The following is a 15490-nucleotide window of genomic DNA, read 5'->3' as shown; positions in this document are numbered from 1 at the left end:
GCAAACCTGTCTGCAAGTCAGCCTATCTATCTGGGGTTGCTACACAAGGGTTGAGCAGATGCTTTGCATGCAGAAGGCCCCAGGTTCAATCCACAACATTTCCAGGTAGGACTGGGTAAGTCTCCTGGATGCAACGCTGAAGAGCAGCTGCCCATCAGTGGAGACAATGCAGAACTAGATGGACCAGTTCACTCTGACTCCGGATAAGGCTCTTTTATATGCTCTGTAAACTCTACTCAGGATTCCTAGATATGCAGAGGGGGTATATGCAGTTATAAAACAGTATGGAAAAACCACTCTGCACAAGCTCAGACACATGCTCCTTTTTTATCACTGCTTTGCAGGCTCCTGGGCTCAGCACAGATAGAGAAAAACAGGTTCTGACTTGATCACAAGCTCCTACTGAGCCTGGATTATGTGTGCACAAGGAGGACAAAAGACAGCCCATCCCTCATGAGTGAAGACATAGCCCAGCAGCTGTGCCATCCTCTTCCCAGACACAGCCCTTCCTTCTTTCCCTCTCCTCCAGTTACAGCTGTCCCATCTGTCCAAGCCCCTTCTCCTGAATGGTCTTACACTCTCTTGTTATGCTTACTTTGACTTTGGAGAAGCTGGATCAGGCCCATAAGGGAGCTAATCTGCTGGGGACTGAGGTCCTGTAGTTTGATCCCATTGCTGGCAAGCACTACTGCCAGTTTCTGTACAGCTCTATCTGTGAGTAGAGAGGTGGAAGAGATGAAGGTTTCACTACTGTATTCCAACAGTCACCAGGACTTCCATATGGAGATAATCAGCTATAAGGTGCTTGAGGATCCCCATGTTGCCATGCAGGTCAGCGAAGTCTTACCTGTCAGGGGTGTCCAGGATTCCCTGTTTTCAGAGATGTCACCAAAGTCCTGAAGGAGATCATTTGTCCCGGAATCCTGCTTCTGTTTAGCGCTAGATTTACCTGTCTGCTCCTGTGCCAGATAAAGGGCTCCTAGGTCTTGGAAAAGCTGCCCTCCATCCAGTCCTTGCTGCCCCCTATAGGAAGGGGCACTACTGGCACCAAACAGGGCTTTGGAAGCAGCTGTTCGGTCCGGGAGAATGGGAGGCTCAGGATTATGAGCATTGGAGTTGTCCCGGAAGGAGCTGTCTGGGAAACTGAACTGAAAGAGAAGCACAGAAAAGTCCATCTTTGACTGCTCAGCACAGGCAAATCACAGAGTGCGGTGCAACTGGGTTCCTCAGGGTGAACGTGAAAAATTTAAATCCAAAATTAAAATTGCACCTCAAAGGCTTGAGAATAAAGAGTTTTAATTTCAAAATGCCAATTAAAATTTGATTTAATGTGTTAAAATATGAAATACGGTGACTCTTTATTAGACTCTTTGCTGGAGGAGCCATAGCTCAGTGACATAGTTCATGCCTTACATGCAAAAGAACCCTAGTTGCTACTTTTAACTGTTAAAAGTATTGAAATCTCAGTTGCAACAGACAGTACTGTCTGAGTCCACATAAGCCAGCTTCATACGTTTTGATAGAAAAATTCCTGTATCTTCACATACCTATTTCCAAAATGATAACTCAATAATGCTATTTAAAATACATTATTTAAAACAAATGCTTTCTATAGTTGAGTCCATTTATTAGGTGGATCTCTGCAGTGAAGCACTTGGTCTGCCACCTTGCTGAAGACACACCTGGTGGTGAGGGTCAGAGGACAGGAGCACTTCCTTATAACCTATCTCAGGCTGAGAGGCCAACAGCAGCTCAAGGTACCGCTGCAGGAGTGCTGGAGGAACAGGGGGCTGGTGAACCACAGAGAGAGAAGCAGACTCAGGTGGCAAAGAGGATCTTCTGGGAGTCAGATGGATGGGTGGGAACCTGCAAAGACAACAGTCCACGGCAGTATATTTGGTTGCTGTATACTGCTTGGTAACAAGAAGTCCCATTTCTCTGATATCCCACTTGCATTCTAACACCTCATCCCAACTGGTTACTCGGCTGCAACTACAACCCATCTGCAATAGCTTCCTTTTCCTTGAATGTGTACAAATCTGACTCTCCTAGCTAAGAGGAGCACAGGCCACACCTCATAGTATGCTTGCAACCCTTCTTAAAATCGCTATTTTGAAGTTAAAGGAGTTCCTTGACAGTCCAACAGGTCATTCCAATTCTGACAGACCTGGTCAGCAGACACTGGTTAAAAGTCAAATGGTAGCTCCCCAGTGAGAATTCAGATGTTTACAAAACACTTGACCCCTACCTGTCCTCAGCTATGGACTCCCACGATGGCGAAAGGTGAAGTCTGGGGATACGTTCCATCTCTCGGGAGATCACATACTGGGTGAGGCCATCCTGCCATGACAAACCTGCCATAAGATGGAGAAACAAATCAGTCAATGGCTACGAGAAGGCAAAAACCAAGGGCTGAATCCAGCACTGAAGGACGTGCCTATTTAGCAATGCATCTGGATCAGAAAAGGTTCCCAGGAAATACTGCCAAGTAGGGACTCTCAAACTTCCCTCCACTGCAACCTAACAGTTCTGCAGCAAAGGGCACTGTGACACACCTCCTTCTCTGACACCAGGCCTCTAGAGGCCTCAGAAGGCCTCCATAGGCTTCTGAAAGCAATCGGCAGTCACTTTCACCAACTCAGAAATAAACCAGAAGTGACTTTAGGAGGCCTGCTAAAGTCTGGTTTAGGAGGCCTTTAGGAGGCCGCTGCTTCTGGAGGCCTGTGAAGACTTGGTGCAGCCTCCAATTCAGTCAGGAGGGCTCCAATTTGGAGCCAACTAGATACAAGGGCAGATGAGAGGACCCAAACCAGAACCCACTGGACATTAGGTCATGACCCACCAACTAGGTCCTGACCCACAGTTTAAGAAAGCCTGCTGCCAAAGGAACAGGCAGGGATAAAGGGCTCTCTCAATGCTCAATGCTTGTTTTTTGCAGAAGTGACGCACTTTCTTGTCTCCTAGTCATTCCTTCTGAGTGGCAGACACTCACCTTGTGCCATAAGATGCCGGAGAACATCCTGAAGACGCTGGAGCACAGGTTCTGTGACCTGGAAGTAGGGCTGGTCTTGCAGCACACTTTCTTGGCACTGGCCAAACAAGCCATCTGCAAGAACAAGACCACAAGGTGGGCCATCTTACAACCCATGGTGGCAAAGGGAGGGGGCACAGATTGAAGTTTTACCAGGAAAGCTGGATGGTAATTAGCAGGCTGGTACACAGTCTAGGACAGGGGTGCTCAATAGGTGGATCGCGATCTACCGGTAGATCGCGAGGCAAAATGAGTAGATCGCGGAGTGCCAACCCCCCTCCTTCAGGTGCCTCTGGGAGGAAACGCCGGGAGTAAGGCCCATTGTACTCAATGGGGCTTACTCCCAGGTAAGTGTGGCTAGGATTGCAGCCTCACAGCCTAATCCTAGGCATGTCTACTCAGGAGTAAGTCCTGTTATACTCAGTGGGGCTCAAGGTACACCAACATACATTGTACACATAAATGTTATATGTTATGATGGCGTGAACATTGTAAAAAAAACTCTGGTAGATCTCTGGGCCTTCCTGGGTTTCAAAGTAGCTCTTGAGCTAAAAAAGTGTGAGCACCCCTGGTCTAGGAGGACCTCTTAACACAAGACAAATCTATACTAAAAAAAAAAATGATTCCAACAAGTTCTGTGCCCTCCTAAGGCAGGTGTGTGGGTTGAAGACAGGGAAGTAATTTTGGATGAGTAAGCGAGCCATCATTTCTTTCCTCTGCCTCACCTGTATCCCTGGACTATTATTATGATTATCACACACACACACCCACCCCATTTTCTCTTGGGTGGACGTGTGCCTGTCCGTTTGGAAGCAAAACAGGCCACCCAAATGCAAGATCATGTATTCCGCAGTCTCAGGATACTCCTCAGTTATGCAGTAATGCACAAGCTTATAAACTGGAAGAAAATGCTAGAACACCACCAAAATGGCCCAAGAACGGCCTAGGCAATATTGAGGGCAGCTGAGCCACAGAATGTTGAAGATACCAGCCGAGGTATAGTGTAGAGAAACTAGGTCTACCTGATCCCCTGAACAGCTTATAGTACCTTAGAAGGGGGCATACACAACATGACATGAAAGTAAAAACTATCACCCCGTGCTTTATGGCAGTGGTTCCCAAACTTTTTCGACCTGTGGTTCCCTTGACTTACTGGGCCTTTGGCAGTGGCTCCCCATTAGGGCTAAACACCTATAATAATAACAAATAATAATAACAGGTATTTATATACCACCTTTCTTCGTCTTTATTCAAGACTTTATTCAAGGCGGTTTACATAGGCAGGCTTATTTAAATCCCTTATTAAATAGGGATTTCTACAATTGAAAGAAGGTTCTGTCTTTCAAGAACCACTACATTCAGGTGTTTCATTCTGATCTGGCTTCACATTCTGGCCTCCATCCTCCCCGCTCAGAGCAGATGGAATAGCTCGGCTTCAGCTTGTCAGCTGCTTCAAGGTCGCACGGTGCCGATGGCCTCGAACTGGCGACCTTGTGGATGTTATCTTCAGGCAGACGGAGGCTCTACCCTCTAGACCAGACCTCCAACCCTAACCCTATACATTGTATACAGTGGTGGGTTTTTCATGAGGATTCCATGGCTCCCTGGGCTGATTTCCACTGTTCACAGTTTGGGAACCACTGCTTTATTTCAGGTTTCAGGAAGCCTTCTCCATATGCCACACACTACATAACAGATGCAAGACTCATAGCACTATACAAAACAGGATGGGAAAGTTACAGGGGTGGTGGGAAAGAAAAAAGAAGAGATGCCACTTTTTCTTCCCCTCTCTCCTGAAATCTTCTCCCCACTCTAAACAGCATAACAGCTCCTGTTACAGGCTGGAAGGAGCCTTGAAACGGAGCACTCACCTTAAGACACTTGTTGCCCATTCCCAAGGACCACAACTATAGTTGTGATTAACCTGCAAAGTTAATTTCAGCACTAAGGATTACTTCAAAGGCAAAGGCCAGACTGAAAGGAAGTGTATTCATTGTATGGGTTTCTCAATGAAGAAAGTATATTTTACGTAAATGGGGTGAGAAGAGACAGCTTCCTTCACTGCCTAGCAAAAAGCAAGAGATGCTTTTCCTCTGTCTGAAGACTGAATAGCCACTCCCACCCATCCCCCTCTGTGAATTTACCTGGCACACAGACTTCCTCTTGGGAGCATAGTCTCCTGTCAAACAGACACCCTGGAAAACAGAAAAGAATTCAGGACAGATCAGGCAATTCATGGAAGAGATTATCCAAGTGGAGTACTATTCCTTCTGAAAGGGCTAAAAAACCAACTGCCTATCAAGATAAAACTGTAAGCAGCACAGGTCTGAGAATATGCCTTATATTTAAACATTGGGAATGTCAAGCATTTGTGCCAATTTCTTTTGCTTATGATTGGGGTTTCCTTATGTATTAACTCTTTGAACTCAAGCATCACAAGTCACTAAGCAAATGATACCTGTTACACTCAACACTGACCTGCCAACTGCAATAAGAAAACTCCGGCTAGGTCAGGTCAAAGGCTCATCTAGTTCCATATTCTCTTTCCCAGGGTGACCCACCAGCTGCCTCTGGGAAGCCCCCCCCCCTGCCCCATTCCTTTCCCTCCATTGCCCTTGTGGAACTGGTGTCCAGAGGCTTACTGCTACAGAACTTGAAGGTAGCACACGGATATCATGACTAGTCAACACCTTTTCCTCCATGAGTTTGTCCAATAACCCTTTTAAACCAACCATCCAAACTAGCAGCTATTACCATATTCTGTGGCAACAAACTCCACTAATGAATTTTGCACTGTCTGAAACTTTCTTTTATCCCCCCTGAATCATCTACCAAACAGTTTCAATGAATAATTCCCGGTTCTAGTATTATAAGAGAACATAAGAACAGCCACACTGGATCAGGCCATAGGCCCATCTAGTCCAGCTTCCTGTATCTCACAGCGGCCCACCAAATGCCCCAGGGAGCACACCAGATAACAAGAGACCTCATTCTGGTGCCCTCCCTTGCATCTGGCATTCTGACATAAAGAAAGGTTTCTTTCCTTCCACTCTTGTCTACACCACGTACAGGACTCAGACATGTCCCTCTTTGCCCAAGCTAAAAAGTCCCAAATGATGCAGTCTTACACAAAAAGGAAGTGTTGCAGCCCTCTGATCATTTCGCTTGCCCTCTTTTGCACCTTCTCCAGCTCTACAATATCCTTTTTGAGGTGCAGAATTGGATTAGAATTGGACACAGTATTCCAAAAGTAGCCACACTACTGATTTACATAGGGACATTGTAATACTAGTAGTCCTTTTCCTAATAATCCCTTGCTTTGAATTTGCTTTCTTCACTTCTACTGCACATTGGGTCCACATTTTCACTGAGCTGTCCAGCACTCAAGATCTTTCCTGGTTTGTGACTGAAAGCTCAGATTCCATCAACTGAGTCGAGAATGGGATTTTCTTGCCATGACACATATTTACACTGAACCTGCACTTGCCATTAGGTTGCTCATCACCCAGTCTGGAGTGATCATTTGGAACTTTTCACAATCTACTGTGATCTGGTATCATCTGCAAACTTGGCCATTTTGCTGTTTACCCTAATGGCAGGTAATTTATGAACAAATGGGGGGAAAAACAAAACATTGGTCCCAAGAGAGATCCATAGGAGATGGATCTCTACGGTACTTCTAACTTTCCTCCACTATGAGAATTACCCATTTATTCTTACTGCCAGTTTCCTGTTCTTTAACCAGTCACCAATCCACATAAGGAACTGTGCTCTTAGAACTGCTAAGTTCCGGAACTGCTAAATTCATGCAAAAGCCTTTGGAGAGGGCCTTTGTTAAAAGTTTTTTAAAGTCCAAATATGTCAACTGGATTTCCTATCCAGTCAACTGGATAGGAACTGGATGTCAACTGGATTGCCTATCCATATGCCTGTTGACACTCTCAAAGAACGTTAGAAGGTTAAGATAATAAGAACAGCCCTGCTGGATCAGGCCATAGGCTAGTCTAGCTTCCTGTATCTCACAGTGGCCCACCAAATGCCTCAGGGAGCACACAAGACAATAAGAGACCTGTATCCTGGTGCCCTCCCTTGCATCTGGCATTCTGACGTAGCCCATTTCTAAAATCAGGAGGTTGCACATACACATCATGGCTTGTAACCCGTAATGGATTTTTCCTCCAGAAACTTGTCCAATTCCCTTTTGAAGGCATCTGGGCATCTAGGCCAGATACCATCACCAAATGCTGTGGCAAGGAGTTCCACAGACCAACCACATGCTGAGTAAAGAAATATTTTCTTTTGTCTGTCCTAACTCTCCCAACACTCAATTTTAGTGGATGTCCCCTGGTTCTGGTGTTGTGTGAGAGGGTAAAGAGCATCTCTCTATCCACTCTGTCCATCCCCTGCATAATTTTGTATGTCTCAATCATGCTGCCCCTCAGGCACCTCTTTTCTAGGCTGGCACAAAAGCTGTAGCCTTTCCTCATAAGGAAGGTGCCCCAGCCCAGTAATCATTTTAGTCGCTCTCTTTTGCATTTCCACTATTGACACCCACTCTCTGGTTCCTGGACCTCAACCAGTTCCTAATCCAGAAAATGACCTGCCCTCTAATTCCCTGACTGTGGAGTTTTCTCAGCAGCCTTTGGTGAGGGACTATGTCAAACACCTTCTGAAAGTCCAGATATATAATGACCACAGGTTCTCCAGCATCCACATGCCTGTTGACCTTTTCAAAGAATTCTAAACGGTTTGTGAAGCAAGACTTACCCTTATAGAAGCCATGCTGATTCTCCCTCAGCAAGGCTTATTCGTCTATGTGTATTAAGATTTTATCTTTGATGAGGCATTCCACCATCTTACCTGGAACAGACGTTAGGTTGACTGGCCTATAATTATCTGGGTCCCCTCTCCTTCCCTTTTTAAAGATTGGTGTGATATTTGCTATCCTCCAATCTTCTGGCACAGTGGCCGTTTCAAGGGACAAGTTGCATATTTTAGTCAAGAGATCAGCAACTTCATTCTTCGATTCCTTAATAACTCTTGGGTGGATACCATCAGAGCCTGGTGACTTACTGATCTTTAATTTATCAATGAGGTCTGAAACATCTTCTCTTTTAACCTCTATCTGACTTAACTCCTTGGTCAGGAGGGGCCGATCGGGCAGCGGTATCTGCCTGAGGTCTTCTGCCATGAAGACAGATGCAAAGAACTCATTTAATTTCTCATCTCTAAGTCTCCTTTTATCTCCCCTTTCCCTCCCTCAACATCCAGAGGGCCAACTGCTTTTCTGGTGGGTTTCCTGCTTCTAACATATTTGAAGAAGCTTTTACTATTCCCCTTAAAGTTGCTGTCCATGTGTTACTCATAGTCTCTCTTGGCCTCCCATATCACCTTCTTACATTTCTTTTGCCACTGTTTATGTTCCTTTTTATTCTCCTCATTAGGGCAAGACTTCAATTTAGGAAGGAAGCTTCCTTGCCCTTTATAGCCCCTCTAATTTGGCCTGTCAGCCATGTGGGCACCCTCCTGGACTTAATTGAGCCCTTTTTCCGTTGCGGTACACACTTCTGCTGGGTTTCTATTACTGCTATTTTAAACAGCTTCCACATACTCTGGAGAGATTGAACCCTCTTTACCTTTCCTTTCAACTTCTTCCTAACTAGCCTCCTCATCTGAGGGAAGTTCGCTCTTCGGAAGTCAACGTTTTTTGTATTAGATTTTTTTGACACTCTTCCCCCGACATGCATGGTGAAACTAATTGCAGCATGGTCACTGTTCCAAACAACACAGTCCTGGAACGTGCTGGAATCCCTAGCATGTATGCACTGCTGAAACAGAGATGCCTGCATTGGCTCTGTCATGTTGTGAGAATGGATGATGGGCGGATCCCAAAGGATCTCCTCTATGGAGAACTCGTGCAAGGAAAGCCCCCTACAGGTAGACCACAGCTGCGATACAAGGACATCTGCAAGAGGGATCTAAAGGCCTTAGGAGTGGACCTCAACAGGTGGGAAACCCTGGCCTCTGAGCGGCCCGCTTGGAGGCAGGCTGTGCAGCATGGCCTTTCCCAGTTTGAAGAGACACTTGGCCAACAGTCTGAGGCTAAGAGGCAAAGAAGGAAGGCCCATAGCCAGGGAGACAGACCAGGGACAGACTACACTTGCTCCCAATGTGGAAGGGATTGTCACTCCTGAATCGGCCTTTTCAGCCACACTAGACGCTGTTCCAGAACGACCATTCAGAGTGCGATACCATAGTCTTTCGAGACTGAAGGTTGCCAACAACATGATTGTTCCCCAATGGCTCAGTAACTACGCTAGCCACCAATTTACCAAAAGAGATGTCTAATTGCCTATCAGTATCATATCCCATCTCTGTGCCAGTTGAGGCAGCTAGCATTCTGGGGTGAAGAGGGCATGTTTCTGTGCAGAGAGGTCAGAATGGGAAGCAGATCGGGCTTGGAAGAAGGGTGGGATCTGCATTGGCAGTACACGCTGTATCCTAACCACTTCCCTGTCCCAGACAGCCCCACACGGACTGCTTGGATTTGCACCAGCTAAATAGCTGGCACAGGTCTGAGTATCTCCACAGGGCAGGTTGGGGTGTTGCACAGGATAAGGGGAAAATATCCCCTTACTCTGAGGTGACCTCTCCTGCTTCTAATCTGCTAGGATACAGCACAGGCCATGCAACCTGGCTGTTCCAGTGCAGGTTAGGATTGGGCTGTACATTTCTTAATTCCTTTTGCATAGATGGTATCCAGTGTTGTTAGCATTCAATTTGCCAATATTGGACTATTTGGATGAATAGCAACTTTGGGTGCCCATTTGGGAGAAAAGTGGGGTATAAACTGAATGAATGAAAAAACAAAATAATGGAGGGGCAGCCAAATTACTACAGTAAATCCTTGAACTAATGGATCTGGATTTAACAGACTCTGGCAACAGCAGACATTTTCTGCTTCATTAAAAACTAGCCTCATACGTTTTGTGCATGCAAGTCTCCACTGACTTCAATGTATTTGGATTTAATGGACTTCTGGCATTGACTCCCCTTCCCCCCATTTGTCCATTAAATTGAGGGTTCACTGTAAGTGAAATCTATGCACACTTAAGAGCAAGTCCCACTTAACACAGAGGGATTAACTTCTGAGTAACCATGCATAGGATTGTACTGTTGCAAAAATTAATTCAGGCACAGTATTAGAAAGCCACAACACCTCTGACCACTACAAAACAGTCACATCAAGGTACTAAATGTTGTAGATATGGACAAGATAACATATACAGGAAGTAGAAAAAAATGGTCTTTTGCACTTAATGAACTGGAGAGAAAGAGTCAATTTATGTCCTTCCAGAACACACACTGTAATTTTATAAGGCTGGAAAGAAACATCTTCCCATAACGAGTCTAAGTAAAACAAAACATTGATGCCCATTTTTCAAGCTCTATCAGGCTGTGCCAGGGTAAGTGCCCCTAACAGCCCAACACTGTTATACCACTGATATACAGTTAGAACTGAGTAATATTTTTTCTTTTAACTAGATGTTGGAAACACAAAGTATTCAAAACAACTCTATTATGAAAAAGGATATAAAAGTGGCAGATCATTCTCTGACATTTTTTTTTAACCAGGACAATAAAAACATATACCACTTCAGAAACTCCAAATAACGCAGCAATTGTCCAAATAAGGACTTTTCTGTTATCCCCACCACCACCACCACCACAAAAAGAAGCCTTGTTCCCTTAAAATGCTCACCTTGGAGAGAACAGTGTATCAAAATGGAAGAAGTAATTGAGCTAATTAAAACCCTTAAAAATGGAAAATTGCTAGGCCCTGATAGGTTTCAGATTTTTTTTACAGATTTTTAAGAGGTAGGAACACATGCTACTTTTATCAGTTACCACTAATGAGATACTGAAATGCAGAGAGTGCCTCTCAATACCTCATTGGCTCAAACTGAAGCAATTTAATGAAAAACAAAAAGACCAGTACTATCACCCCCAGGTATAGATCTATCCAGTTGTGTTTTCACCTGACTTTTGCCACTATTAAACAAGCATTCACAAATCAGTTTCCCTGAACAGACATTAACGAAACAGTCACCAATTACAGCAACAGAGATCAGACACAGAACACAAACTGGCTTGGCAGTTGATGGATAGTGGCAGTGATCAAGTGAGCCATAAGTGGGGTTACATCCCATTGAAATCAATGGAATTTAAGCAAACAGTGAATTAAATGCTCCACAGCCCAGTTTTACAAATTGGTGTGCTGGCACCCTCAGCTTCTCGCAGAAGGATTCAAGACTGAATGGACATCTAAACTGTCAGGTGAGAAGAAGAGAGATCAGTTCAGCATTGTCTACCTGCTAGAAGCTCCCAGAGCATCTCTTTCTCGGCCCATCTTCAGAACCAGCCAGTAGAACACCATGCTAAATGCAGATATCCTGTCAGCAGCTTTGCCAAGTAGAGTCAAAAGGACACATGTCATTGGGCCGTTTGGAGAAGGCCGATGCAGCATCTCCCTTACAAGGAAAGGCTACAACATTAGGGGCTGTTCAGTCTAGAATGGAGGCATCTGAGGGAGGACATGATTGAGACATTAAAAATTATGCATGAGGTGGACAGAGGGAAGAGCTTCCCTCTCAAACACCACCAGAACCAGGATCATCCACTAAAATTGACTGATGAGAGAATTAGAACAGACAGAAGGAAGTATTTCTGCAAAGCCACAACTATACACTGACTAAGGGGTAGCCTACGCCGAGTCAAACGGTTTGGGAAAATTTATTTATTTAAAGTACTTCTATCCCGCCTTTCCCATGCAACATCTGAGTGCCCAAGTCTTGCTTACAACACTTACAACCCTTGCTTACAAGGGTAAGTCTTGCCTCACGAACCTTATAGAATTCTTTGAAAAGGTCAACAGGCATGTGGATGTGGGAGAACCCGTGGACATTTTATATCTGGACTTTCAGAAGGCGTTTGACACGGTCCCTCACCAAAGGCTACTGAAAAAACTCCACAGTCAGGGAATTAGAGGACAGGTCCTCTCATGGATTGAGAACTGATTGGACGCCAGGAAGCAGAAAGTGGGTGTCAATGGGCAATTTTCACGATGGAGAGAGGTGAAAAGCGGTGTGCCCCAAGGATCTGTCCTGGGACCGGTGCTTTTCAACCTCTTCATAAATGACCTGGAGACAGGGTTGAGCAGTGAGGTGGCTAAGTTTGCAGATGACACCAAACTTTTCCGAGTGGTGAAGACCAGAAGTGATTGTGAGGAGCTCCAGAAGGATCTCTCCAGACTGGCAGAATGGGCAGCAAAATGGCAGATGCGCTTCAATGTCAGTAAGTGAAAAATCATGCACATTGGGGCAAAAAATCAAAACTTCACATATAGGCTGATGCGTTCTGAGCTGTCTGTGACAGATCAGGAGAGAGAGCTTGGGGTGGTGGTGGACAGGTCGATGAAAGTGTCGACCCAATGTGCGACGGCAGTGAAAAAGGCCAATTCTATGCTTGGGATCATTAGGAAGGGTATTGAGAACAAAACGGCTAGTATTATAATGCCGTTGTACAAATCTATGGTAAGGCCACACCTGGAGTATTGTGTCCAGTTCTGGTCGCCGCATCTCAAAAAAGACATAGTGGAAATGGAAAAGGTGCAAAAGAGAGCGACTAAGATGATTACAGGGCTGGGGCACCTTCCTTATGAGGAAAGGCTACGGCATTTGGGCCTCTTCAGTCTAGAAAAGAGACGCCTGAGGGGGGACCTGATTGAGACATACAAAATTATGCAGGGGATGGACAGAGTGGATAGGGAGATGCTCTTTACACTCTCACATAATACCAGAATCAGGGGACATCCACTAAAATTGAGTGTTGGGCGGGTTAGGACAGACAAAAGAAAATATTTCTTTACTCAGCATGTGGTCGGTCTGTGGAACTCCTTGCCACAGGATGTGGTGCTGGCGTCTAGCCTAGATGCCTTTAAAAGGGGATTGGACAAGTTTCTGGAGGAAAAATCCATTATGGGGTACAAGCCATGATGTTTATGCGCAACCTCCTGATTTTAGAAATGGGTTAAGTCAGAATGCCAGATTGCAAGGGAGGGCACCAGGATGAGGTCTCTTGTTATCTGGTGTGCTCCCTGGGGCATTTGGTGGGCCGCTGTGAGATACAGGAAGCTGGACTAGATGGGCCTATGGCCTGATCCAGTGGGGCTGTTCTTATGTTCTTATTTGGAAACACACAAAATAAAAATATTAATGACCAAATACATATAAAACATACAATAATATTAATACTATTCAGCCAGTACAAATAGTAACATATTTTGTAACTAATGTGTTGCGTGTGCTTGTTGATTTCTGTAGGATTAGGCAGCCTTGATTTTTCCACAGATGTCCCCAAAATGATGGAGAACGAGAGAAATGTATTTATATGATTTATATCCTGCTTTCCTCTCCAAATAAATAAAATATTACAAAGGCTCAATGTCAACCAATATTGTCTTATGGAATTTCATAAAAAAGAGCCCCCACCCAAAAAACCCAGGTAAACTGTCAAATAAGACTAGATGCTTTGTTTGGTGCAGGCAGATAACACAGGCCTACAAAACTGAGGGTCAGAAAAGTTTTTCCCAAACTTTATGGTGGCTTGATATGAATTTGGGGTGCCGATTCCAAAAATGGCATCCGTTTTGCCCTATCACGTCTAGTTTTGAAGACACAGCATAGCCTCTTTAGTGAATGGTTCAAGCAGCTTCCTCTTGAGGAAGCCATGGTGTAGGCTTCCTCATGAGGAAGCTGCTTGAACCATTCACTAAAGAGGCTATGCCGTGTCTTCAAAACTAAACGTGATAGGGCAAAACGGATGCCATTTTTGGAATCAGCACCCCAAATATACCCAGGAATTTGTGTTTAAGGAAGCAAAATGTGTGTTGGCCTGTGTAACCAATTACTGTACTAAACATCAGTCCTCACCTCATGTCACACGGATATAATCAATCTATGATTGGGGCCCAGAGATTGGTGCTACCAGAGACTGAGAGCATAATCAAAGTTGCATCCACACCAGGGTCCTTGAGCAAGTCCAATCCAATCTAATCCAAAACCTTTATTGGCATGATAGATACACAAAACCAGTGATAACTAGCACATAACAAAACAAAACATAGCAAAATTTTGACAAAAACATTATTAACACCACTCAGGCTGCAATCCTAACCACACTTTCCTGAGAGTAAGCCCCATTGAACAAAATAGGACTTACTTCTGAGAAGACTTGGTTAGGATTAGGTTATTTCCCTATCCTAAGTCTCAGAAATAGATTCCAGCCACTTACGACGTCTCTGCATGATAAGTTGGATGTAATAAACTACACTCTTGGTCAACTCCTTATTAATTCCTCTCAGCATGTATTGAATTTTATCCTTATCAGCCCAGTCGAGATGGGAAGAAGGAAGAAAAAAGAGTTCGAATAATGCAGGTGAATATCCTGATACCAGATACAATAAAACAGCATGTGCTACAATGATTCAGCAGGCCCCTGACCACATGCACACACTCAACTCTGGGGCTAAAACTACTAAATCTGATATTAGAAGGTATGACAGTGGAATCTAGCCCTGGTAAACACCCATGAATCTAGAAGGTAATCAAAAAAATACAAGTAATCTGGCCTCTTACCAAAGTGTAGAGGCAGCTGAAAATGTAATGGAGAGCATGTCTTGAGAGCCGCTTCGTAAAGAGCTCACCTCTCCATGTGCAGAAGCCTGGTTCTAAATGCCCTACTGTTCTTCTTTTCTTAATGAATAGGGCTAAACCCAAGGGCAATACCCAGTCTGAGAACAGCGCCGAAAGTAGGGTATCCTGAGTCAAATAAAAAGAAATCCGTACCCAGAATTTTAAAAATCTAATCCAAGTCAGGGCCTCCCGTCTATGCTGACCCACTTCAAGATATAAAGATGCACAGGAGACACAATGGGGGACTCCAAAAGTCTTATACAGAAACATCGCCTACAGCTTTTCCACAGAATTGTCAAATGCTGACATCCATATTGGAATGCCATAGAGGAGTGAGTCATGATTTTTTAATAATCAGCTAGAAGGCGAAATGGTGGATCCACATTACACTTATGCTATTTCTCCCATTAGAATCTGTCAATGCCCATCTCTATGAACTCACTTCCACCAACTTTTTCCCAAAGTCAGCCCCGCTTAATAGGAATCTTACTTTTCCCTATATTGTTCCTTAATTAATTGCAGGGGAGGGCACCAGGACACAGGTTGTGCTGTTGTCTTGTGTGCTCCCTAAGGCATCTGGTGGGCCACTGTGAGATACAGAAAGCTGGACTAGGTAGGCCTTTGGCCTGCTCCAGCAGGGCTCTTCTTATGTTCTTAATTAGTAGCTTCTTTTTAGCTTACAAAAAAAGAGCTAATAGGTTGTTTC

The 15490-nt window shown here is 44.6% G+C and overlaps 1 protein-coding gene across 3 annotated transcripts in view; it reads right to left on the bottom strand.

The window, feature by feature from the left end:
* PTPRN (protein tyrosine phosphatase receptor type N) overlaps positions 1-15490 on the bottom strand; it is a 45098-nt gene that overhangs the window by 17006 nt on the left and 12602 nt on the right. For all 3 annotated transcript variants that reach the window (XM_066611592.1, XM_066611590.1, XM_066611591.1), the window contains 6 exons: positions 5176-5226; positions 2993-3106; positions 2249-2354; positions 1683-1866; positions 848-1148; positions 596-712 (listed from right to left, as the gene is read on the bottom strand). In XM_066611592.1, the coding sequence (XP_066467689.1) occupies positions 596-712; positions 848-1148; positions 1683-1866; positions 2249-2354; positions 2993-3106; positions 5176-5226 (873 nt within the window). The remainder of the gene's footprint in view (positions 1-595; positions 713-847; positions 1149-1682; positions 1867-2248; positions 2355-2992; positions 3107-5175; positions 5227-15490) is intronic.

This window comes from Tiliqua scincoides, chromosome 1, assembly GCF_035046505.1.
Source record: "Tiliqua scincoides isolate rTilSci1 chromosome 1, rTilSci1.hap2, whole genome shotgun sequence".
Lineage (NCBI taxonomy): Eukaryota > Metazoa > Chordata > Lepidosauria > Squamata > Scincidae > Tiliqua > Tiliqua scincoides.
Note: the sequence above shows the minus strand (reverse complement) of the source record. Positions and strands in the feature narration are given on the sequence as shown.